The 21,364-nt window shown below is 39.5% G+C and overlaps 12 protein-coding genes and 1 non-coding gene across 13 annotated transcripts, besides 1 other annotated feature; 8 read left to right on the top strand and 5 right to left on the bottom strand. All coding sequences in view use genetic code 12, as the record gives it.

The window, feature by feature from the left end:
• Positions 1 to 132: 132 nt before the first annotated feature.
• CPAR2_201300 (uncharacterized protein) lies at positions 133 to 2,871 on the top strand (the record flags this gene model as incomplete). The annotated part of the gene is made up of 1 exon (XM_036808974.1): positions 133 to 2,871. One exon carries the CDS (start codon positions 133 to 135, stop codon positions 2,869 to 2,871), a length of 2,739 nt encoding a protein of 912 aa, XP_036665658.1.
• Positions 2,872 to 3,155: 284 nt separating this feature from the next.
• On the bottom strand, positions 3,156 to 3,503 carry BLP1 (Blp1p; the record flags this gene model as incomplete). The annotated part of the gene is made up of 1 exon (XM_036808973.1): positions 3,156 to 3,503. One exon carries the CDS (start codon positions 3,501 to 3,503, stop codon positions 3,156 to 3,158), a length of 348 nt encoding a protein of 115 aa, XP_036665657.1.
• Positions 3,504 to 5,464: 1,961 nt separating this feature from the next.
• On the top strand, positions 5,465 to 5,538 carry CPAR2_t_cp_Asn(GUU)_27. The gene has a single exon. It is a non-coding gene; the product is annotated as a tRNA-Asn (tRNA).
• Positions 5,539 to 8,705: 3,167 nt separating this feature from the next.
• Positions 8,706 to 8,798, top strand: a tRNA (tRNA-Met).
• A 274-nt stretch (positions 8,799 to 9,072) lies between these two features.
• Positions 9,073 to 10,728, top strand: MPS1 (serine/threonine/tyrosine protein kinase; the record flags this gene model as incomplete). The annotated part of the gene is made up of 1 exon (XM_036808972.1): positions 9,073 to 10,728. One exon carries the CDS (start codon positions 9,073 to 9,075, stop codon positions 10,726 to 10,728), a length of 1,656 nt encoding a protein of 551 aa, XP_036665656.1.
• Positions 10,729 to 10,746: 18 nt separating this feature from the next.
• ARP2 (actin-related protein 2) lies at positions 10,747 to 11,976 on the bottom strand (the record flags this gene model as incomplete). The annotated part of the gene is made up of 2 exons (XM_036808971.1): positions 10,747 to 11,906; positions 11,961 to 11,976. The coding sequence occupies 2 exons, from the start codon at positions 11,974 to 11,976 to the stop codon at positions 10,747 to 10,749; spliced, it is 1,176 nt and encodes a 391-aa protein (XP_036665655.1).
• Positions 11,977 to 12,057: 81 nt separating this feature from the next.
• CPAR2_201260 (tRNA 1-methyladenosine methyltransferase subunit) lies at positions 12,058 to 13,053 on the bottom strand (the record flags this gene model as incomplete). Its single annotated transcript, XM_036808970.1, has 1 exon — positions 12,058 to 13,053. One exon carries the CDS (start codon positions 13,051 to 13,053, stop codon positions 12,058 to 12,060), a length of 996 nt encoding a protein of 331 aa, XP_036665654.1.
• A 468-nt stretch (positions 13,054 to 13,521) lies between these two features.
• CPAR2_201250 (uncharacterized protein) lies at positions 13,522 to 14,016 on the top strand (the record flags this gene model as incomplete). The annotated part of the gene is made up of 1 exon (XM_036808969.1): positions 13,522 to 14,016. One exon carries the CDS (start codon positions 13,522 to 13,524, stop codon positions 14,014 to 14,016), a length of 495 nt encoding a protein of 164 aa, XP_036665653.1.
• A 3-nt stretch (positions 14,017 to 14,019) lies between these two features.
• CPAR2_201240 (uncharacterized protein) lies at positions 14,020 to 15,351 on the bottom strand (the record flags this gene model as incomplete). The annotated part of the gene is made up of 1 exon (XM_036808968.1): positions 14,020 to 15,351. The coding sequence occupies one exon, from the start codon at positions 15,349 to 15,351 to the stop codon at positions 14,020 to 14,022; it is 1,332 nt and encodes a 443-aa protein (XP_036665652.1).
• A 516-nt stretch (positions 15,352 to 15,867) lies between these two features.
• RPN7 (proteasome regulatory particle lid subunit) lies at positions 15,868 to 17,067 on the top strand (the record flags this gene model as incomplete). The annotated part of the gene is made up of 1 exon (XM_036808966.1): positions 15,868 to 17,067. The coding sequence occupies one exon, from the start codon at positions 15,868 to 15,870 to the stop codon at positions 17,065 to 17,067; it is 1,200 nt and encodes a 399-aa protein (XP_036665651.1).
• Positions 17,068 to 17,165: 98 nt separating this feature from the next.
• On the top strand, positions 17,166 to 18,257 carry CPAR2_201220 (cleavage polyadenylation factor subunit; the record flags this gene model as incomplete). The annotated part of the gene is made up of 1 exon (XM_036808965.1): positions 17,166 to 18,257. One exon carries the CDS (start codon positions 17,166 to 17,168, stop codon positions 18,255 to 18,257), a length of 1,092 nt encoding a protein of 363 aa, XP_036665650.1.
• An 89-nt stretch (positions 18,258 to 18,346) lies between these two features.
• On the top strand, positions 18,347 to 19,477 carry CPAR2_201210 (uncharacterized protein; the record flags this gene model as incomplete). Its single annotated transcript, XM_036808964.1, has 1 exon — positions 18,347 to 19,477. One exon carries the CDS (start codon positions 18,347 to 18,349, stop codon positions 19,475 to 19,477), a length of 1,131 nt encoding a protein of 376 aa, XP_036665649.1.
• A 79-nt stretch (positions 19,478 to 19,556) lies between these two features.
• CPAR2_201200 (uncharacterized protein) lies at positions 19,557 to 20,162 on the bottom strand (the record flags this gene model as incomplete). Its single annotated transcript, XM_036808963.1, has 1 exon — positions 19,557 to 20,162. The coding sequence occupies one exon, from the start codon at positions 20,160 to 20,162 to the stop codon at positions 19,557 to 19,559; it is 606 nt and encodes a 201-aa protein (XP_036665648.1).
• Positions 20,163 to 21,006: 844 nt separating this feature from the next.
• CPAR2_201190 (uncharacterized protein) lies at positions 21,007 to 21,345 on the top strand (the record flags this gene model as incomplete). Its single annotated transcript, XM_036808962.1, has 1 exon — positions 21,007 to 21,345. The coding sequence occupies one exon, from the start codon at positions 21,007 to 21,009 to the stop codon at positions 21,343 to 21,345; it is 339 nt and encodes a 112-aa protein (XP_036665647.1).
• Positions 21,346 to 21,364: the final 19 nt, after the last annotated feature.

Below are 21,364 nucleotides of genomic sequence, written 5' to 3'. Positions count from 1 at the left end.
ATTGTGGAATCAATTAAAACACACCGTCAAAAGAACACACTCATAAATTTTGTTGGTTTCGATTCAAATTACACCATTGGTGCTCTTCAAGGTCAGACAGTACACCACCAACATCCCCAACCAATCATCACAATGAAAGGACTAGCTTATAACATTCCCACACCGGCTTCATCGTCCCACATCTTGCCGATCAATAAGGTGGTATACTCTTCCACTCAACGTGAATTGTTTACTGCGGGAAGAGATGGGTCGGTCAAAGTGTGGGAAGAAGAACGATGTTTAAAGACCAGACCAATAAGAAATCAAAGTGTGTTCACCACCAACAATCCACAAGAGGAGGCATTAAAACTCGAAACCAGTATTTCTGGAAGCCCAGTACCGTTTCAACGAAATGGAGGAGGATTGAAAATCAAGGAAAGCTACAATATCCACAATGATTGGGTAAATGATATACAAATGGTGGGGGATTTATTGGTGTCCTGTTCGAGTGATTTGGGGATCAAGATAATATCCCCCAATGGTGCTGTGGCCAATTTGCAGAATGATCATCGAGATTACATCAAAAGGATCTGCTATGACAACAATGAGTTGATTAGTGGATCGTTGGATAAAAATATTATAATCCACGATTTGGAAAAATTGACCGCAAGAGCCAAAATAATGGAAACTCAAGGTATCTATGCATTATCTGCTTGTGAGTACTTGATCGCGGCTGGTGGACAAAATGTGGTCAACTTGTATGATTCAAGATCGCAGATGAAAATTCGTAGTCTAATTGGCCACCAAAGCACCATTCGCGGGTTGATTCAAGATGCAAACTACCTCATCACTGCAAGTTCGGACACAACCATCAAAATGTGGGATTTAAGAACATTTAAAGTTTATAAAAATTTCGATATACATGATTATCCCGTTTGGGCATTGGAAGGTGATTCCAATTGCTTTTATCTGGGGGATCGTGGTGGCAACATTGTAAAGACAGACTTGTCCAACATGTTTGCTAATAAAAATGAGTCCGATTTCAATTCCAATTTCAATTTCAATTTCACTACAAATGAATGCGCTTCAATCGATGAAAAGTTGGGTGTTTCAACAATAGTTGCCAAAAATGATTCACCAATATTGTCCATTTGTCACAATGAAGATTCAATATTCATTTCAGATTATGATTCATTGACGCGATATGTTAACCCAGATACATCAACTCTTGCGCAGTACCAATTTCTCAAAACGTGTCTTGATTATTCGCCCAGTGATGAAATGGATGAAGCACAGCCCAATGATGATTTGAATTCAATGTTTCATGACTTGGTGAGTCATTTGTCGGTTGATTCTGATAATGAGTTACAGAGTAATTACTCAGTGGAACAAGCGGAGCCAGCTGAATCGTACATTTCAATGTTTTTGAATGTCAATGGTGGACCATCAATTGAGTTTGTCAATGCTTATCAACTGGATCTTACAGTGGCGGATGAATGTGTTGATACAACCCCCATTGAAATCTTGCTCAATCCAACAGATCAAATTACTCCCATCCCATTCAATTTAAAACCTATTTCGAGGTATGAAATTGTTCCGCTTAGTGTTGTTTCGAAAAGGATACTCAATAACAAGCGACAAATTATGGCCCTTTACTTAAATGGTGATATTCGTATGTGGGATATACTTATCTGCAAAGAGTTGAAAAAGTTCCCTAGTCGTCAGGAAAAACTCCTCACCGGGAAGGAATTGGAGTTCAGAATCAAAGAGATGGACGATTTGGTGCAGAAATATCAGAGTCTGGACACTCTTAACAATTGGTGTGAAGTCGAGATCAAGGCGGGAAAATTACTAGTTACTGTAAAGGAAACATCAGTGATGAATGTGGAGATTTACTACGATGACATGGTTAAAGATTACCCATATCTTGCTATAGATCACCCTGAAACAATTCGGCGAATGGGGAACCACAAAACAATTGTTGGTGACGATGATCGCTTCCATCTTGGATTAATCTTGTTGAATTCAATTTTCCATGGGTATGCCATGGTTGAGTGGGTGTTTGATGAATTATTGCGAGAGGAGTTGGGAAAACAGGAGGCAAGGAGCACCCCAGTAGGTCCATTAAACGAATTCATTAGTATATCAGAGGAGAGCTTGGCAAAATCACTTCCACAATACAACGACTCAATTATGAGCTTGTTACAAACAAACAAGAAACTTTATCTAGAGAAACCCAAGGAATCAGTGCTTCGTGTCAATCATGTCAACCCATGTTTAGGCATTGAAGGCGGAGATGATGAATTGAGATACTTTCCCGTCATCAATGCCAACCATTTCCCATCAGATATGAAGGTGACTTTATTTGAGTACTCACCAGAATTGGGCAATTACCGGGACTTGAGCTATTTTAAAATCAGTGACATCGATAATCTACCTGATTTCCCACAACAAGATCTCATCAATGAATTGCGCTGTTTATTACCTCGCTGGATTGGCCAACCAATCCTTTATAATCGATTCAATGTCAAAGAATCCCCCAAGATTACATTTCGTTTACTCGAAGTCGACTATTTCAAATTACCACCATCGATTAAAATTGGCGGCAAGTCACAACGCAAGATTAAATCACTCCCTGCGTTGGAAAGTAGCATTAAATTGACATCACACAACATGTTGCGGGTATCGAAAATCCTCCAGTTTTTAACTGACAAGTTTGAAAGTAGTACTAAGGAGATGAAGGATAAGAAATTGAAACCGACAGATTGGCTAGTGTTGGAGTGCAAAGGACAAGAGTTGAGCAATTCCATGACATTACAAACAATCAAGACTAGGGTGTGGAAGAGTAGTACCGATATCGAGTTGCGGTATAGAAGGAGATTGGATACATAGTATTGAGGGGTTCGCTTTTCTTGAAATGCAAGTTTTGTGGGGTCAAAATAACATCACTAGGTTTTGCAACCGCTTCTATAGAGCTAGAAAATTGCACGTATGAAAATCTAATGGACGGTTCACACCACTACATCAACGTAAAATAAAACTCATCAAAATTATAAACAAATCAAAATCATAGGCAAAATATAAACAAAAACACCTATACTCATCAGCATCATCGAAAATATAACCATAACCTGTCATCATTATTCATCATCTCATAAAAACCGTAACATGCATCTTCAATAATCCTTCTTTATGTATCTATAGTTGGATTGGAAATCATCCTTCAACACTTTCTTCAAAGCTTGATTCTCTTTGGAAAGTTCTTGGTAGGACTTTTTGAGCTCCATGTTCTCTTGTTGCAAAAACATGTGAATCATTTCCATGGCTTTATTCTTGGAAATCAATTCCTCAGTAGTAAGCGGCTCGATCTCTTCGGCATGAGCCTGGATGTTATCAATATCGTATTCCTCAGCCATTTCTTCAATATCTTCTTCAGTCTTCAATTGCATAATAGCATCGCGAATCTCCTCCTTCTCCATGGTTTGACTCATCTTACGTTTGTCAACGCTGTTGTTGTGGTTCATCTTGGGCGAAAAATAATTCTATTATGAGGGGGGGGTGAACAGGGGGTTGAATTGTATGTTGTTGAAATTGTTCAAAGCGTGAGTGGTAGTACTTACCTAAAAATAATCGGAATCTGTTGATTTGGTACAGGGTTTTTGCTAAGAGAAGCAAAAAAAGGAAGCTAGAGAGAAGAGAAAAAGAGAAGAAGTGGTGGAAGTTTGGGGGAATTGATGATGGATTGATGAATCTATTTATACTTCCTCCTATTTTTTTTTTCGTCGTCGACTAAAATCGGTGGTTCCTGTTGTAGAGTAGTAAATAGTCGTATGAGAGTTGTGTGCTGTTGCGGAGTAAAAAGTAGGAATTACACAAAGAGAGTTTTGAGATGGTAGCGAGCTGTATATTTGTGTTGTGTTGTGACTAACAAAAATCACCCCACACACACAGATGTTGTGATATAGCAAAAATCATCCTACTCCCCTCTTTTTCCTTTCTTTGTAAGTAATTTGTACAATGAAAAATGCGTCAAATATAATTTTTACGACACCGACACCGGTCTTTGCAAAAAGATCAGGACAGTGCAGCTCCTGTGGCATGTCATCGCATCTGAGGCGATGACAGTTTGTTGTGTGGTCTATTAACTGGTAGACGTGTGGTGGTACCCCCTTGTTTTTTGTACTTTGTTCTTCATCTCACAAAATTAAATCACTTTCAATTCATTTGCTACTTTGCTTTCTTGTTTAGTGTAACTAATCGGAAAAAGACTACTCAAGTATTTACTCTCCATTCACCTTGCAGTAGCTATTGGACCTCACTATAGCGAGCTGTTGTACTTTGACCACAGCAATGAAGCATAGGAGGTTTTAAATTCAACACGTATATTTGCTGAAGTCTAGATGTTTGCCTTTCTCACTTTTTTTTTTAGTTTCCCCACTTTTTCACTGCACACCAAGAAACGTTTTTGAATGCACTTTCTCCTTCTCCCTTCCCCTCCCATTAAAAGAATTAATTCTTTTGAATTCTTCTGGGCAAATTTCATCTACTCAATTGATGGGGTTCACCGTCACTTCCCTTCGTTTGCCCAAAATTTGTCTCCACTAAGACCACCTTGGAGTTTACCAGACAATCGTATGTAGAAATAATGCGCAAACCAAATATGGTATATCCATTGTATATGCGCGAAACCACTAGTTCAAAAAGTGTACCAGATAGACTACCTTATCTGATCCAAGATGTAAGTGGTTTTGCTAAGATCTTACTAAACTACGTAGATACCTAGTTTTGTTTCTTTGTTGCTTGAATTCTGAATGGGTTCAAACTTTGTAAACTTTTTTACCATGAGACAATGAATTGATGTTATTTCACGTCAACTAAGATTACCTGGTCGTTCCATGGCATGATCTTTCCGTTTCAAATCGACTTTTCAACACCAAGTGCTAAGACTGGTTTTGATTGCAAATATGGAAGAAAAGAAACATGCCTATTCGCTCAACAGAAGGTCTACTCCAACGATCTTCCATACAATCTCGCGTTATTAGTCATGTTATTTATTTACTCGAAGTTGCAGAGACATCGCATCCAGAGAGTGTCAGGAAAACGTTAATACCGTTCACTTTTTTAATTTTGGCTGCCCTTTGATGTGATTGACTATCTAGTTTGTGTATTCACTGAGATTAAGCAGATCGCAGTTATATTAATAGGTTCGGAAGATCAAACTACAGCGATATCACATTATTAAGTCATTGCGAGAGAAGGATTCCCAGAAAAGTCCACTTCTTCAGAGCAGAAATGAAGCAAAACCATTTTTTAATCAGTGATTGACTTTTAATTCAACTCTACACGTTCCTATCTTGCCAACATATCTACACAAAACAACTTAATCCACTTTCACAAAAGTCGTTGCTTCTTAAGCTTTTGCTGATTCAACTTGTCCTAGGACCCGCAAAACCAACAATTCAGTGCAATAGCGCAGTTGTCAAATGACTGGGTGGCCAAGCTGGTTAAGGCGTGCGACTGTTAATCGCAAGATCGAGAGTTCAATCCTCTCCCTGGTCGTTTTTTTTGCAAATTTCAAACAAGAACTCAATTTTTTCTTTCTTTTTTTTTTATCGTCAACCTCATTTTCTAAAATAACTTGTTGTAAATAAGCAATTTTCCTCGTATCCCCAAGCTTTTCATTGTCGGTATATATTCTTGGTGCAGCTTTACTTTCTCTTATTTTGCTTATTTTTTGTTGCAAAAATAGATTTCGCAGCAATTTGCGTGTGCGATAGATGGAGATATAGCTTTGAATAACATAGAGTGATAAATCAAATTCGAACCACATTTCAATGTTTCTGTGAAGATATCACCTCAACACCAAACTAGTGTATTTGTATTTTATCATTAGATTCCCTCTTCAAAAGCAGAAACAGCGGCAACCTGTTTCCATGTGGCCACTATAAAGTTAGCGACCGACTGTCATCGCCATTACATTCAAATAAGTAATGCACTCCCCCATCCATAGACTGGATCTCTAATGAACACCTGTAGTCTTACAACTTCTAAGTAATCCATTTTTTTTTTTTCTCCATCTTGTAACATTTTAGGAAGCAATAGCGACAACGAATAAAAAGACCTTGTAATCCCACCGAAATGTCTTTCGTTAATTTTCTCTTCTCTTCAATTTGTCCACATGACCTCAGTTGCGGACCTTCTCTCGCTGTTTTGAAAAAAGTCTTGAGCGAGTTCAACCAACACCAAGTTTTAGCAGTAACTCCGTTTCATTCGCAACTTGATCTTGCAGTAAAGAGGAGGCTATATTCTCATATACATGCGCACATGTTTATCCTACCAGGGAACAAGGGATGCAAGTTTTTTCATTTCTCTAAATACCTCATTAACCACAAAACCAAGAAATTTACTTTAATCAGCGTTGACAATTTCAAGCGCTGTTTTGATAAAATGGATGGTAATTGATCAGCCACTTATCTTGAGATGCATAGATTTTATGAATGTTCCCTTAAACATATTTTCGATAAGTTCAAACGGGTAAGAAATTTTAGATTAATTGGCGCAAGTACCAGGCGGATTGGGAAGAAATTTGGCTCATTTTGCACTCAATATAGGAAAACCAGTGATGGTAAAATACCAGCGTATCAATGCAAAACTTCGTTTGAAAATGCCACTATAAGGCAATTAGAGTTAATTGAAATTTACAATTAGGATGCTTTCAACCTTGTGAATCAATTGAGTCTATTTCCTGAGTTGTGGGTATCTTTTGAATTGAACATAATTGGTTCAGGCATAAGTCGATGGCGACTGTACCAAAGTGTAATTTGAGAATACTTACCTTTGATATTGCAAACCCAAACTCCACTACTGTAAACATGGGTGCTTTATTCAACACATTACAAATTGAAGATCTATCAATTGGTGGGAATGTCGATATTCGAAAAGGTAGGGGGACTTTTGTCTCGAACAATCCTTGTTTAATTCTTCTACGCATTGCTTTAATACAAATCAATCATGAACTGCCACAAGAAGGAATTGCAAATGAGTGGCTCACTTTATCCCACTTTGGGTTACGTCTGTTGATTATTTTCTTACCTAGTTTTCAACCGAAGGGGCTGAATATGCCAAGAGAGCCTACTCCGTTTCATGCGTTACTAGAAACACCGCGACCCAAACTATTAGATCTTAACAACGTGTTTACTCAACTAGTGAAGCGATTCCCTCAAGCAAGCATCAATGTATGGCGCAAAGAATGGACTAATTTGAGAATTCCAAGAAGAATAGAAATGTTTCACGTGTTTAGTCCTAAACTTCCCGTTGGCGTAATTGGGGTTAACTGGATAAATTATATCGCGAACACAATCCAGAGTCAATACGGCAAAAGTACGACACATATAACGAGACCGGCAACATTCCAATTACATTTGTGAAAACTTATTCTAATGAAGAGCTTAAAGGTTTTGGAGCTACACATTATGGAAACTGAACTCGAAAACGCCTTTTGGCCAAAAACATACACATTTTCAAATCAACCAAATTACAGAAAATGGTGAATTGACTTTTATGGAACTAGCTCTATTTACAATCTGCTGCTACTAATATATAACATATTTAGGAACTTTTAATGTATAGCATTACACAAGACACCAACACGATTAAGGTAATGTCGCGGCATAAATGGTACCAAGGCGAGTTGTGTCCCTGGTGCTGCAATATCTCTTTAGTCGATTCTGACTTTTCTTTCACCTGTTTGTAACCCAAATTCTGGCCCTAACGTGCCGAAATCGGCCACATAATGCTGTAATAATTTTACACGCAACAGCTTTGTGGTGCTTTTAAAGACCTTGAAAGTGGTATACATGATTGCAAACACTTTCCAAATGGCTCTATAATGGCCTACACGGCTTCAAAACTGCCCGATAGTTGCATTCAACATGGCCAACAAGGTAAGCAATTCCAAAACGTGACCCAGAATAGCCAGTCAAAAAATCCTTTGAAAGTTTTTTGCTTGTAAGGAGTATGGAGTTTCTTGTCAATGATCTTGATCACGTGTTTCTTGGGATGATATTTAAAGCGTTGACGCTTGGTCAAGGTGGCTAACCCCCTATCACGTCAGTTCTGCAATTTCCATAATCTCCCCGCAAATTGGTTGGACGAATTCATCACGATTTCGGATCGAGAAGAAAGGTAGACAAGTTTAGACGATATAATTCATAACAGTCAAATAAACACCTGATGTTCAACAAGGGAACTCCGTTATTATTAAAAGGAGCTAAAAGGTAAAGTAGAAAGGACCGTTAGTGTTTATCATCCAGCCTAATAAAGTTCTATGGAGTTACTGGTTACTGGTTATGGATTACTGATTAGAATAGGAAATAACGAAAGAACGTCTATACTGGCCAACTAGCAGTTTGTCCTAAGGAAGGGATTGGAAATTGAGTTTGGTTGGCTTTTCACTGGAGTGATAAGAAATATCGGGATTGTGCTCTTTGATTTCCTTAAGGGATATTTGAATATAAAAAGGACATGGAGTTCCTTCTGTAATGCAACTGAGAATTATATAGTCTTTAGTTTTAGTTAAGTTTAGCTACTCACACACGACTTAAAAGCTTCCTCTGCATTAACAGTTAGCATCACCACTTACCATAGATAATTATTTGCCACCTTACACCTACTCAATTGTCAATACAGCATTGCAGAAAATCACTGATATAACGCAGTGGTCGAAAGCTCCCATAGTTTAGTTGGTTAGAACATTTGTCTCATAGCTTCATAAGTAGTGTGACATCAGAAGATCGTGAGTTCGAACCTCACTGGGAGCATCTTTTTTTGCACGGCTTGTGTTATCTCACACACATTTTTTTCTACCAAATTCTTGAGTCCTTCTTTCTATTTCCTTTTCAAACCGCCTCTTTATCCGATATTGTCTGACTTCACTCGTTCATCACCAATCCATCAGTCAGCTTCAACAGATGGATCACCATCTCTACACGGGAAATCTCAGAATTTACATTTTTTTTGTTTTACAAAAAGAAAAGAGAAAAACGAAAAACAAAAACAAAAAAACAAAGAATATATCAACACAAACAAGACCGAATGTACGATATCTCCAATCCATCGAATCGCACCATGATCGATGATGACAATACGTGTGCGCCCCCGCCGTCATTAAGCTCATATAGCATTGAAATGCTAAATTCAAAACGAAATACACCGGTGACCGGGATCTACCATCAAGACTTTCCCGAGAGATCAACTGACTTGCGAAAGAAGCTCATTGCTGTGTTTGGGCATACAACAACAACAACGGAAAATTCTCTCTCGGATGGACTTATGGAGGACAAGTCGGGGTCCACGTCGAAATCAACAATCACCGGCACTGAAAATCGTGTCAAGAGAAGGAGGTATGGCAAGGTGCTCGGTGCGCCTAAAAGGGCTAGTCAAAATAATACTCTTGAAGATGATTACATTGACGAAGAGTTGATCAAAAAAAATGTTGAGGAACGAAATCCTGGCAAACGCCAACCATTGGGTGATATATCAAATACGTTTAGGAAACCATTAACGCCAAAGAAAGGGGATGAAGTAGCAGCAATGCCAACAATGGCTGCTTCTGTACAAGCACGTCCTCCACAGGCGTCCCCAATAAGGCCCTCGATGGCGCCCCCAGTAGCACATCCTGTTCCGCCTCCAGCACCAGCACAACCTACAATAGTCCCACCTCGCCCAGTAGCAGCTCCTTCAGAGCCTCGAACATTCACAGTCAACAACAAACAATACGAAAAGATGGAGCTACTAGGTAGAGGCGGATCATCCAAAGTATATCGTATAAAAGCCGCCAATGGACACCAATTTGCATTGAAAAAAGTTACCCTTAACCAGGTTGAAGACATTTCCTCTTTCAAAGGGGAGATTGAACTACTTCGACGTTTGAGAAACTACAAAAGAGTGGTGAAGCTTTATGATAGTGAGGTGACGAAATCTTCAATTTACCTAATAATGGAAAGAGGTGATGTTGATTTGGCAACTTTGTTTCAAACCAGACTCAATATGAATCTACCGTTGGATTTACAATTTGTGAGATACCACATATCCGAAATGTTCAAATGCGTAAAAGATGTACACGATGCAGGCGTTGTGCACAGTGACTTGAAACCAGCAAACTTTCTTATGGTGCGTGGTGTTTTGAAAATTATTGATTTTGGAATTGCAAATGCTGTGCCTGACCACACCGCGAACATATATCGAGAGTCTCAAATAGGAACTCCCAATTATATGGCACCGGAGGCATTGGAGGAGGCTAGTATGGCGGAAACCAAACACACAACTTGGAAAGTCGGTAGACCATCAGATATCTGGTCTTGTGGGTGTATCATGTATCAGTTCATCTACGGAAGACCGCCATATGCTTCTTTAATGGGCACAAAGAGGATTTTGGCCATCATGAACCCGCAATACAAAATTCTGTATCCAGAATTGGGCATTGGTGGTGTCGCGGTACCGCAAAGTGCCGTCAATTTAATGCGCCATTGTCTTGCTCGTGATCCAGACGATCGGTGGACGGTAGAGCAATGTTTAAACAGTGAATTTTTCCATCCCAAAGTTGTTGATGAAAACTTTATTACGAAAATTGTTCACCAAAGTGTCAATTTAGGCTACAACAAGAGAATTTCAGGCGAAGGGATCACAACCGAGGCTTACGACGCAATGGTTAATGACATTATAGATCAGATTAGAACTTATAATTGTTAAGTTGTTATCTGCTACTTTTTATCTAGGCCCCAACTTTTGCAAAACTCTAGGTCCTTGCTCTTCCCACTCTTGTTTTGAGATCCACATGTGATCTTTGTCGGCCATGATATTGGCCAAAACTGCACCCCCAATAAAAACCATGTTTTTTCTTCTTGGTGGATCTTCTATCCTAACTTTAAACTTATCTAATCTGGTTGCATCACCACGTAAAACCTTGGTCAACCACAATTGCTTGAGCTCCTTTTCCAACCTTGATGGCAAGCCAGGATACATTGAAGAGCCACCAGACAAAACAATCGCTTTAAATAAGGAAGATCTTACATCAACATCAGCCGACTGGATAGTGTTGAACAATGTTTCACCAACACCGGGTTGCTCAACATCAACCAAGTGTGGTTGAAAGAGACATTCTGGTGCTTCAAATCTCTCACTGCCCACCTTGATAACACGACCATCTGGTAACTCATACGACTCAACCAAGGTTGTAGTTTCCGTTGCCAATTTTGAATCAAACTCTAAATCATAACTGACATAACATAGCTTTTCCTTGATTTGACGCACTGTTTCGAAATCGGCAGTTCTGTTAAATGCATAACCACGGCGGAAAAGCAAATTAATCAAATGTCTAGTAACATCTCTTCCGGCAACATCTAATCTTTTTGTAAGATGGTTCAACACAACAGATTCGTATACGGGGACTATATGGGTCACACCGTCACCTGAGTCAACAACAACTCCCGAACTCAATCCTTGCGCGTATAACGCCAACACCGCTTGAATTGCAACGTAAACTCCGCCAAATCCGTATTTCTCAAACATCACCTGACACATGGTTTCTCTATTCTTTAACGGATTCATTGGTGGTTCAGTTAATAATATCTTTTGTCCTTGTGGATTCAATTTCATTTTCTCATAAAAGGCATAATCCCACAAGTGCTCCATATCTTCCCAATTCTTTATAATACCATTTTCCATTGGGTAATTTATTTGAAGTAAAGATCTCACCTGACTGGCTTCTGATCCACACATTACGTCTTTGATTTCAATATCATCCGGAACTAAGAGATTGCGTTCTTCTGCTCGCAATATTGGCCTTCCCACCATAGATGGGAAAGTGTAATCAGGAAAATTGGTACCCGCTCTACCAATTTTCACAAATCCAGTTCCTTGATCAAGTACTACACTTTGGTTAGTATTCAGTTAAAATATGCTTACATAAGGACGGTACATACCAATTGGCGAACTCATGCCTTTGCTATAAAAGAAAGTTTAATTCGGCGGTTCGGTATTCGACAGAAGAAAAAAATGTCAACGATTAAATAAATTACGCTACCTCACACATATTCTATACGCAAATGTCAAATACGATGTGTGACTTTTAATTTCCGATTCTGTCTTTGTCACCTCAAGCCACTCATACCCATCTTCACCTTCTTTGACCTTGGCACTTTTTCTTACTGACTTGAATGAGTCATCCGATTTGGCCAATTTTTGTGGTGGCTGTCCTGCTCTTCTACTTTCAATCCCATATTGTTTCCTCACCTGTATGTCTTTGATTCTGTTGATAGCATTACTCACATCTCTTTTCATCTCTTTGCGTGCTTCCCATCTCTTGGCGGCAATCTCAACCATTTCCACATTCGTCCATCCATTTTCCTCTAACGCAGTCACAGTTTTCGCCACTTGTTCAATACACGGTGAAAAACAACATATTCCCACTTGCCTTTGTTTTGCAATGACTGTATCCAAATGCGGTATAGCATCCCACGGAGATGGCAAATCCAAAAACACCACGTCTCCATCGATTGTGTCGTTGATGTCGAAACCACCATTACATACGTCACGATGGGTAATGATTGTGTTTGTCAACCCATGATCCAGCAACTCCGTCTTTGCCTCCAAAAACCTTGGTTCGTGAAACTCAAATGTAAACACCTTTCCCCTTGTTCCCACTGTTCTCGCAAAGGAATGAGTAAACGACGCCGATCCTGTTCCAGCTTCAATGACTCTGGATCCAGGTCGTACATTCAAACGCTGTATAATGTATGACGAGTCTGGCGTGTACACAATTTGAGTTCTATGAGGTAAAGATAAGGTCCACATTTCCGGAGAAGGATACAACAAGTGGATAAACCCGTATCCTTTAGCACCACGCATCTGTGCACCGTATTTCATCCCGATCATGGTAGAGTGAAGGAAATGGCCATAACGGGTATTGAGAATTTCTCCACTCTTAACATATATGGGTTTGATGGTAGTTCTGTTGATGAAGGCGAGAACCAAATCGCCTTCCTCTATGTAGTCCTTGTAGCTGAAGAATGACATCTTGGTTGTGTACACAGTGGAGGAGGTAACCAATTTTTCTTTTTTTTGTCTTTTCACTCATCGCCAATTTCATCGAGCTAGGAAAATCTAACCATCAACTACGATCGATAATGAATCAGCAAGAGAAAGTACTGATTATGCCATTGATGAGCTGCCTGTAGAAGAATTGCAAATACATCGGAGATTTTACTGCTATACGATTTTTTGAGTACATAATCTTGAAATTTGTGTCCTACACAATGTTTACGATTTCATCACTTTCAGCCTCCAAATGAGCAAAATCCTATACATCGCCTTACCTCTGTCGACTTCGGTAACACCTACTGCCATTTCTATTCTCTGCGTTACCCATTTTTCCTCCGTCCTGCGTGTATTTCCATTTTCTTCCTAGACCGACAGAGGAAAAAAAAACAAACGAAAAAGAAAAATCCGCCAAAAGACCCTCACTTGTACCCAGCCATCTACCCTATGACCGAAGAGAAACCGTCACAACAGGGACAACAACCAAGTGACCCTCTTGGAACAAGTGTAGAGGATCTATACTTGGAGAGTTATGCATTCACCACTGCAGCCGCTATTGTCGGGTCAGTTGACCGCAAAATATTTGTCCTTTTGAAGGATGGAAGAAACTTTTTCGGCATATTGAGAACATTTGACCAATTTGCCAATTTGGTGCTTCAAGATACTTTTGAAAGGATATACGTTGAAGGAGAGCCCAAGAAATTTGGTGAAATATACCGTGGGGTGTTCATAGTGCGCGGTGAAAATGTGGTGATGATGGGAGAGCTTGACATAGATAGAGAGGATGATCATTTGGAAAATCTACAACAGATACCCTTTGAGCAAGCTGAACAAGAGCAGAAACAGCAGCACGCGCAGCTAATAAAAGAGGAAAACACAAAGAAAAAGACGTTTTTTGAGAAAGGATTGATTTATGATTTTCAACAAAGCGTTTTATACTAAAGTTTATAATTTACTAACAGCCTCAACTCTTGAATCAACATCTTTAAAAAACACGTCAACGTCAGGGAACTTTGCGGCTTCTCTTCTTGCTAATTGAGCCAAATGTGCTTCATCTGGTCCATCTGCAATTCTCAAAGTTCTGTTCCAAGCGTACATTTGCGCCAATTCTGTATCCTGAGAGAAACCCTCAGCTCCAAACACTTGAATACCCCAATCAAGAATATCACAAATGGTTTTTGGAGTTTCAATCTTGGCCATTGCAATTTCTCTTTGAGCTTCTTTGGCATTAGTGATATCTATCTTGTGGGCAGCATTTAAAACCAACAATAAACATTTTTGAATCTCGATTCTGTACTTGGCATACTGCATCAAAAAGCCTTCTCTTCTATTCATTGGTTTACCAAAAATAATTCTGTGATTAGCTCTGTGGGCGATACGCAACAATGCAAATTCACCAGCACCAATAGCTCTCATACAATGATGGATTCTACCCGGGCCCAATCTAGATTGAATCAATTCGAATCCTTTACCAACACCAGCCAAAATGGTATCTGGCATCAACTCTGATGAAACTTCATAATCTTTGAAAACAATTTCACAATGTCCATGAGGAGCATCGTCGTATCCGAAAATTCCCAAAGGTCTAATAACTTCAGCCTTGCCTGATGCTAATGCATGCTTAACATTAATCACTAATACTGAGTGGTTTTTAAATGCATTCTTTTCATCGTTGGCAGTCTTACACATAACCAACCAAACGGCAGTTCTAGGATCACCAGCGCCTGATGCAAACCACTTGGTACCATTCAAGACATAGTTTCCACGTGAGTTTTTAATTGCAGTGGTGGAAATGTTCAACGCATTGGACGATGAGATCCCCTTTTCAGTCATCAAAAATGCTGATCTAATCTTACCATCCATCAAGGGCACCAAATATTTGTCTTTTTGCGCCTTTGTACCATATTTTGCAAACAACTCCATATTACCCGTGTCTGGTGCACTAGTGTTAGTGGCTTCAGGACCAGTGTGGCATCTTCCTAGATACCTAGCCATCAATCCATATTCCAAGTTGGTAAATTGAGGACCCTCTTTGTAATGCTTGGACAAAAACATGTTCCACAATCCCAATTCCCTAGCCTTTTTCTTCAATGGTTCAATAATAGCAGGGTATTGTTTCCATCTTACCGCTGGGTCTGTCGAAATCTGTTTCTTGAAAACTTTATCGGCAGGAATACAGTATTGCTCAACAAAGTCTTTTGTCTTTTGAATAGCTTCAAGACCTCTTGGGGAAACCTTATCTAAAAAGATTGCTGGAATATCGTCCTTAACTGACATGGTGAGTAGTGGTTACTTCAGCAAAAGAATTCTGTAATTTTGCCAATATTCTTGCATATATATGTATATATATATTTATAGGCATAATAATACACCTATTTTTTTTTCTCTCCTTTTACACTGACCCCACATCCCCGACGGGTGAATCTCGGTGTTGTTTTGTAACAAATATTTTTATCCGCAATTGTATTCAGCGGCTATTAGGGTTTATATAAGCACACAAATAGGTGGGGTACAAATCAGATTTTAAATTGTTTCTGCTTATAAGTGCATTTACGGAGGTTCCCAGATGGAGTAACAAACCCAACATCGGGAGTATAGATAGATGTCTTCCGGAGTTCAAAGACAGGTGATTGCTTGGAGCCATTCCATTGTCGTAAACTTTTTTTTTTATTGTCGCAGTTGTTTCGGACTTAACGAAGATTTACTTCTCAAAGGACGAGCCAAAGCAAAAAAATCAAAAATTTCGCCTTCCAGGAGATTAAATCGATTTTTCTCAGCAATAATCACGCCACCATGGAAATAGAATCAGACGTACCTCATATTCCTGATCATAAACTATCAGAGAAGGAATTTTTACTCACAACGCCAATCTCAGCCGAGGAAAGAGGAAAGATTTTTGAAGAATTGACAAATGCCATTAAAAGTGAGAATCTTGCACCATATTACAAGTATTTACACGAACAGGTCAAAGACTTTCCCTTTGATGAATCCCTTTACAAGAAGCTAGCATCGAAGAATGAAACTGAAATCGGCGAATTGAAGCTGAAGATAAAGGAAGCCGAGGGAGAAGAAGAAACAGAGTTGGATGTTGTTGCCACGACGACAAAGTTGGCTGAGTATTATACAAAAATCATTGATAGAACTAACGCCACTGAAACTTTGAATAAAGTTTTGGAGTTGACTTCTGACACAGGTAAAAAGATTGACAATTTGTTGACATTGACTAGACTTGACTTTTTTTTCAATGATTTGCCCCAAGTCCGTAAAGACCTTGATCAGATTTCTATTTTGATAGAAAAGGGGGGAGATTGGGAGCGTCGTAATAGATTTAAGGCTTACAATGGGATCTATTTGCTTGCCACAAGGAATTTTTCCGAAGCTTCACAATTGCTCACAGACTCATTAGCTACTTTCACGTCCACTGAATTGTGCACATATGAACAGATTGCACATTATGCAATTGTTGCTGGGGTGATATCTTTGGACAGAGTTGACTTGAAGGAGAAGATTATTGATTCACCAGAGATTTTATCGATTTACTCGTCTGCACCAGAGTTGGAACCTTTGTTGAACTTGACCAATTCGTTATACACTTGTCAATACAATTGTTTATTTGACTACCTTTTGCAATCTTATGACCAATTGCTTTTGCCAAACAAGTATTTGCACGCTCATGCAAACTACTTCCTTCGGGAGATGAGGTGTAAGTCTTATGGACAATTGTTAGAAAGCTACAAATCCTTATCGTTGAAATCAATGGCAGCCAACTTTAACATCAGTGAAGACTTTTTGGATCAAGATTTGTGCAGATTTATTCCAAACAAAAAACTCAATTGCGTTATAGATAAAGTTAACGGCATCATCGAAACAAACAGGCCAGACAATAAGAACAACCAATACCATCTTTTGATTAAACAAGGTGATACATTGTTGACGAAGTTGCAAAAATATGGGGCCGCCGTAAAGTTGAGTGGAGCTGAAAGAGTTGTATAGAGTACACAACTTTGCAAAAATGAGTAGAGCGAACATAAAAAAAGAAGAAAAAAAAATTGTAACATTACCTAGATCCTCCTACTACCCTCATCACAATAATGCCACCACAACTTAAACCAATCACCTCTAGTGTCCTCTATGTTGGTCTGATTCCATTTGATTGGGACGAAGAGACCGTCAAGTCAGTTGTTTGTGGATCGGGAAACATCGTAGATGTGCGATTAGGATACGACTTTGAAGGTAAAAACAAAGGCTTTTGCTTTGTTGAGTATCAAAACACCCAAGAGGCACAGAAAGCAGCCCCTTTGTTGAGCTCAATATTGATTCATCAAGCTCAAGGCTTCCCGAAAAGACTCAAAATCGAAGGATCTAAAGAGGCATATAAGGGCAACAGCGCACCTCCAGAAGCACGAAGAGTTCTTCCACTAAATAGAAACAAGTTACCAAACTATGTCCAATTACCTCCTGCAATGGTAGGTAGTTCTAGTCCCGCACTCGGGTCTACCTCTGTCCCATTCCTCGGGAGAACCAACTCACCTTTACCACTGACACCAATCCCAACCAATAGCATGACAGTTCCTACTGCACAAAGCTTCAACCCAAGTTTGCCTCAAGGTGGGCCAACTGAAACCGTGCCAATGAAGTTCACACAAGCAACAAAGACTTATCCTTGCCCGCCTACCTTACCATTCGCCACGCCTGATAATATAAATGCCACACTCAGCAAGATCCAACCAGTGCAATTGATTCAATTTCTTGCTAATTTAAAGAATGCATTGCAAACTGATCCATCGAGAGCACAAGACCTTTATCAAATGAATCCCGAGTTTGCAGTGTGTGCCGCACAAGTGTTATTATTGATGGGGTTTGTCGATAATGATGTTCTTACTTCGAAATCAGTGTCATCAACACCGCAGCCAAGTTCGCAACAATTATACCCGCAACCACAATATCAACAAGGTAGTCCTTCTACGTACTCGTCCCATCAGCAAATGGGACCAGGGACTGGGTGGTCCAAATTGCCTATAGAGACCCAGAATGCTTTGCGAAATATGGATGCTCAGCTGGTTGAAAAAGCATTAGAATTTGTCAATATGACTGAAGAGTATTTCAAGAGGTTGTCGTATCATGAAAAGACTAGGATTAATCAGATCAGGCAACAATTAGGTGTTATTACGTATCCAGTATGAGTATGTTTATAAATCATTCTTTAGTGCGAATAGTGAACTTGAGTTCAATACTTTTCTTTTTCTTTCTTTCTTTAACTGCATACTACACAATGGATTCACCCTTGATTGTTGACTTTGAGGTATCAAACGGTGATACAAATGGTATCCCATTTTGGTTACGTGATGTCTTTGACCGTGCATTAGATGCTGCAGGACTCGGCAATCGTCTGGCATCCGACGATGCGATTGCTAACTTAGTCAAAGTTGATCCGACACAATTGATAGACAAGGAATGTGCGATATGTTACGACAAATTTCAAATGGAAAAAGTAGAGGTTAAAGAGTCTCTGGAACAACATGATAATGAGAAACGCAAGGAGTTGTTACAGCAAGACAAGGAGTTCAAAGAGAAACTTCGAGACGAGTATGGGATACAGCTAGAGTGCATTTTCAAATCATCAACTTTTAAAGATCCTCCCTTGTTTTTACCTACAGATGTTGGGTGTAGCATGTACAGTAGGTTCCCGCAGCGAAACTTGTCAACTTTTGAGTCTGTAACAATGGATGACCAATTCCCCGGATATAGCAACGATAGCACGGAAAGAAAAGAAAAGAGGATTGAGCAATACAAACGGGAAGGACATATTGCTGTGAAAATGCCAGAGTGTGGACACATTTTCGGATTATCATGCATTGTTGAGTGGTTGAAAGCACATGTTTCTTGTCCCTTGTGTCGAAAAGAGGTTGAGGCTAGGAAGAATGATCCAAGTGTTTCACGAAGAGAAGATATTGAGGAAAATGTGGTTGCTAACTATAATAACGAATCTGAGATTGTTGAGCATTTGATTAATCATTCAACTGATGTATTCCGTCCATTCAGACGGCCATTCAATCCACGAATAACTCCCGTTACTGACTCCTACATGGATCAAAACTGGGCCACACCACCTTACCAATCACGTCCAATTCAATCTAGAGATCCCAGCATTGTGTTGCCGAAACGGTTCCCATTCCCTGAACCATTTGGAGGTTCCAGTTTATCGCGCTTGCGAAGGGGTTCTCGAGAATCAAGGCGAGTTAGAAGGGCGAGATCAATGAATGATAATGACGAAGAACAGGAAGCGCGTAGAAGAAGAAGTGGGTCAAACGAGTCAGGAAGAAGCGCACGAAGGGTGAATTTTTCACCTCATACTACAAACATCGACGATCTACACGATTCGAGTGATAACGATATGGATTGAGGAATTATTCAAATTTGCTGATTTATTTGTATTTCTTTTTGTTTTCTATAGCTGATATATAAACACGAATAAATAATCTCTACATAGCATCGTCGGGTCTGTTTTGCTCAATTGGGGCTTTTCTACCCTTGTCTTGCAAACTTGCATACCCTTTGATGTTTTCTCTTACTTCTTCTCTACCTTCCTTTTCTTCTGTTTCAATGCGTTTTTCGTAACTCAATTCGGCTGCATTTTCAACTGTTTCCTTTGTCTTGGAGGCCAAATCGTCACTCTTGTTGGCTCCGGTTTGAACAGTTTCTTGAGCAGTTTCGATCCCATCTGCAAGAACCTGACCTGTTTTTTTGTTGATAGTGTCAGCGGCCGATTTGACCTTGTCAGCAGCATTTTGAATTGTTGATTGAGCCCCATCCTTGGCATCTTCAAGGGTTGATTTTGCGTCTTGAGCAGCATCCTGAGCAGCATCCTGGGCATCATCCAACTTACTAGCAGCTTTTCTGCCACCATCTAAATTTACCTCTTGGGCCTTATTTTCCAATTCCCCTTCCTTGCGCTTCTTTTCTTCCAATCCTTTCTTGCCGAATACTGCTTGAGTAGCAGCATCGATAACACCGTAGTTTCTGGAGATGACCACTGGTCTATAAGCAATTGCTGGTCTAATAGATCTTAATACTGATTGACGAAACATTCTAAGTTAATGGCGAAAGAAAGGAAGTGACCTCGGAAGGAGAGGTAAATTTGCTGAATTTCGATTGCTACTTATATACATCATCAAATTACACAAAATGAAGCTGTTGCCGACAATGTGTGTAGCAAGGATCTATTATTGCACATTGTTTTGCAAGTTTGGTATATTATAGTTTACCTATCTAAGACCAATTACGTTTTATTGAAAGCTTTGGGAACAGTTGTACACCGCTCCATCGAGAATGATTGTTTGTAACTTTTTCATTGTCGTGGGACTATACCGCTTTTTCACGATGTCGTCATCACGCAGAATCGAGATTACACAATATTAAGAACAAGATGATCGATACACTTCGTATATACACGTGCAGTGATAGTAAGTGGGTAAATTGGAAGAGACTGACAAAGAGCCAGACTTGTCCAAGATAGACTACTCGATTGACAAACTTTCTAACTTTTAACAGGTGGATTCATTTTCAGGAGGAGTGTTACTCAATGCGGGGACAGCAAGAAGCCATACGAAAGATACATAACAACACCTATCGAGAGAAATAACACAATTCAATACTGCAGCATAACACCATGCGTTAATCTTTATTCAAAGAAAGTCACACTTTAATACTTTCGCCATGCTCCTTTGCGGAATATTCTTTTGTAATTAAGTTCTGCCGTTTTCTGCGTGACTATGCAACAAACTCAACCTTTCTTTTTTAAGGGAAAATAAGCTGCAAAAGAAGAAAGAAATGAGGAAAAAAATGGGTAAGGGGCTAATCAATATAAAAAGGAATCCTAAATCTACAATCCCTTCGACTCCCTTCATTTCCAATCACATCACCCACATTAAGATGTTATCGAAACTGTTAAGTAGACAAGCCGTTTTTGCATCAACTCAAATTCGCAACTATGCAATCAAACAACCAGCCCAGTCTTCAATAAAACAATGGGCAACAGAACATTCACCAAAATTTGTCACTCAGTTGAAGAACCAAACAGCCCAGGCAGCTTCCACATTGAATAAGAGAACAGGTGAATTTCTTGCTGAAGGAATCGACGTGGCACAACATCTCAAACATCATAGTGATGCTATTCACAAAGTACGTGCTGCCCAGCGTGGATACAAGAGCTTAAAGGATAAGGGAGAGAAGGTTGAGAGCGAGCAATGTCGTCCTGACGATGGATTGTGAGGAAGAGTAGCACCAGTAA

This window comes from Candida parapsilosis, contig 005809, assembly GCF_000182765.1.
Source record: "Candida parapsilosis strain CDC317 annotated contig 005809".
Taxonomy (NCBI): Eukaryota; Fungi; Ascomycota; class Pichiomycetes; order Serinales; family Debaryomycetaceae; genus Lodderomyces; species Lodderomyces parapsilosis.
The sequence above is the reverse complement of the archived record's forward strand: the minus strand, read 5'-3'. Positions and strand labels throughout refer to the sequence as shown.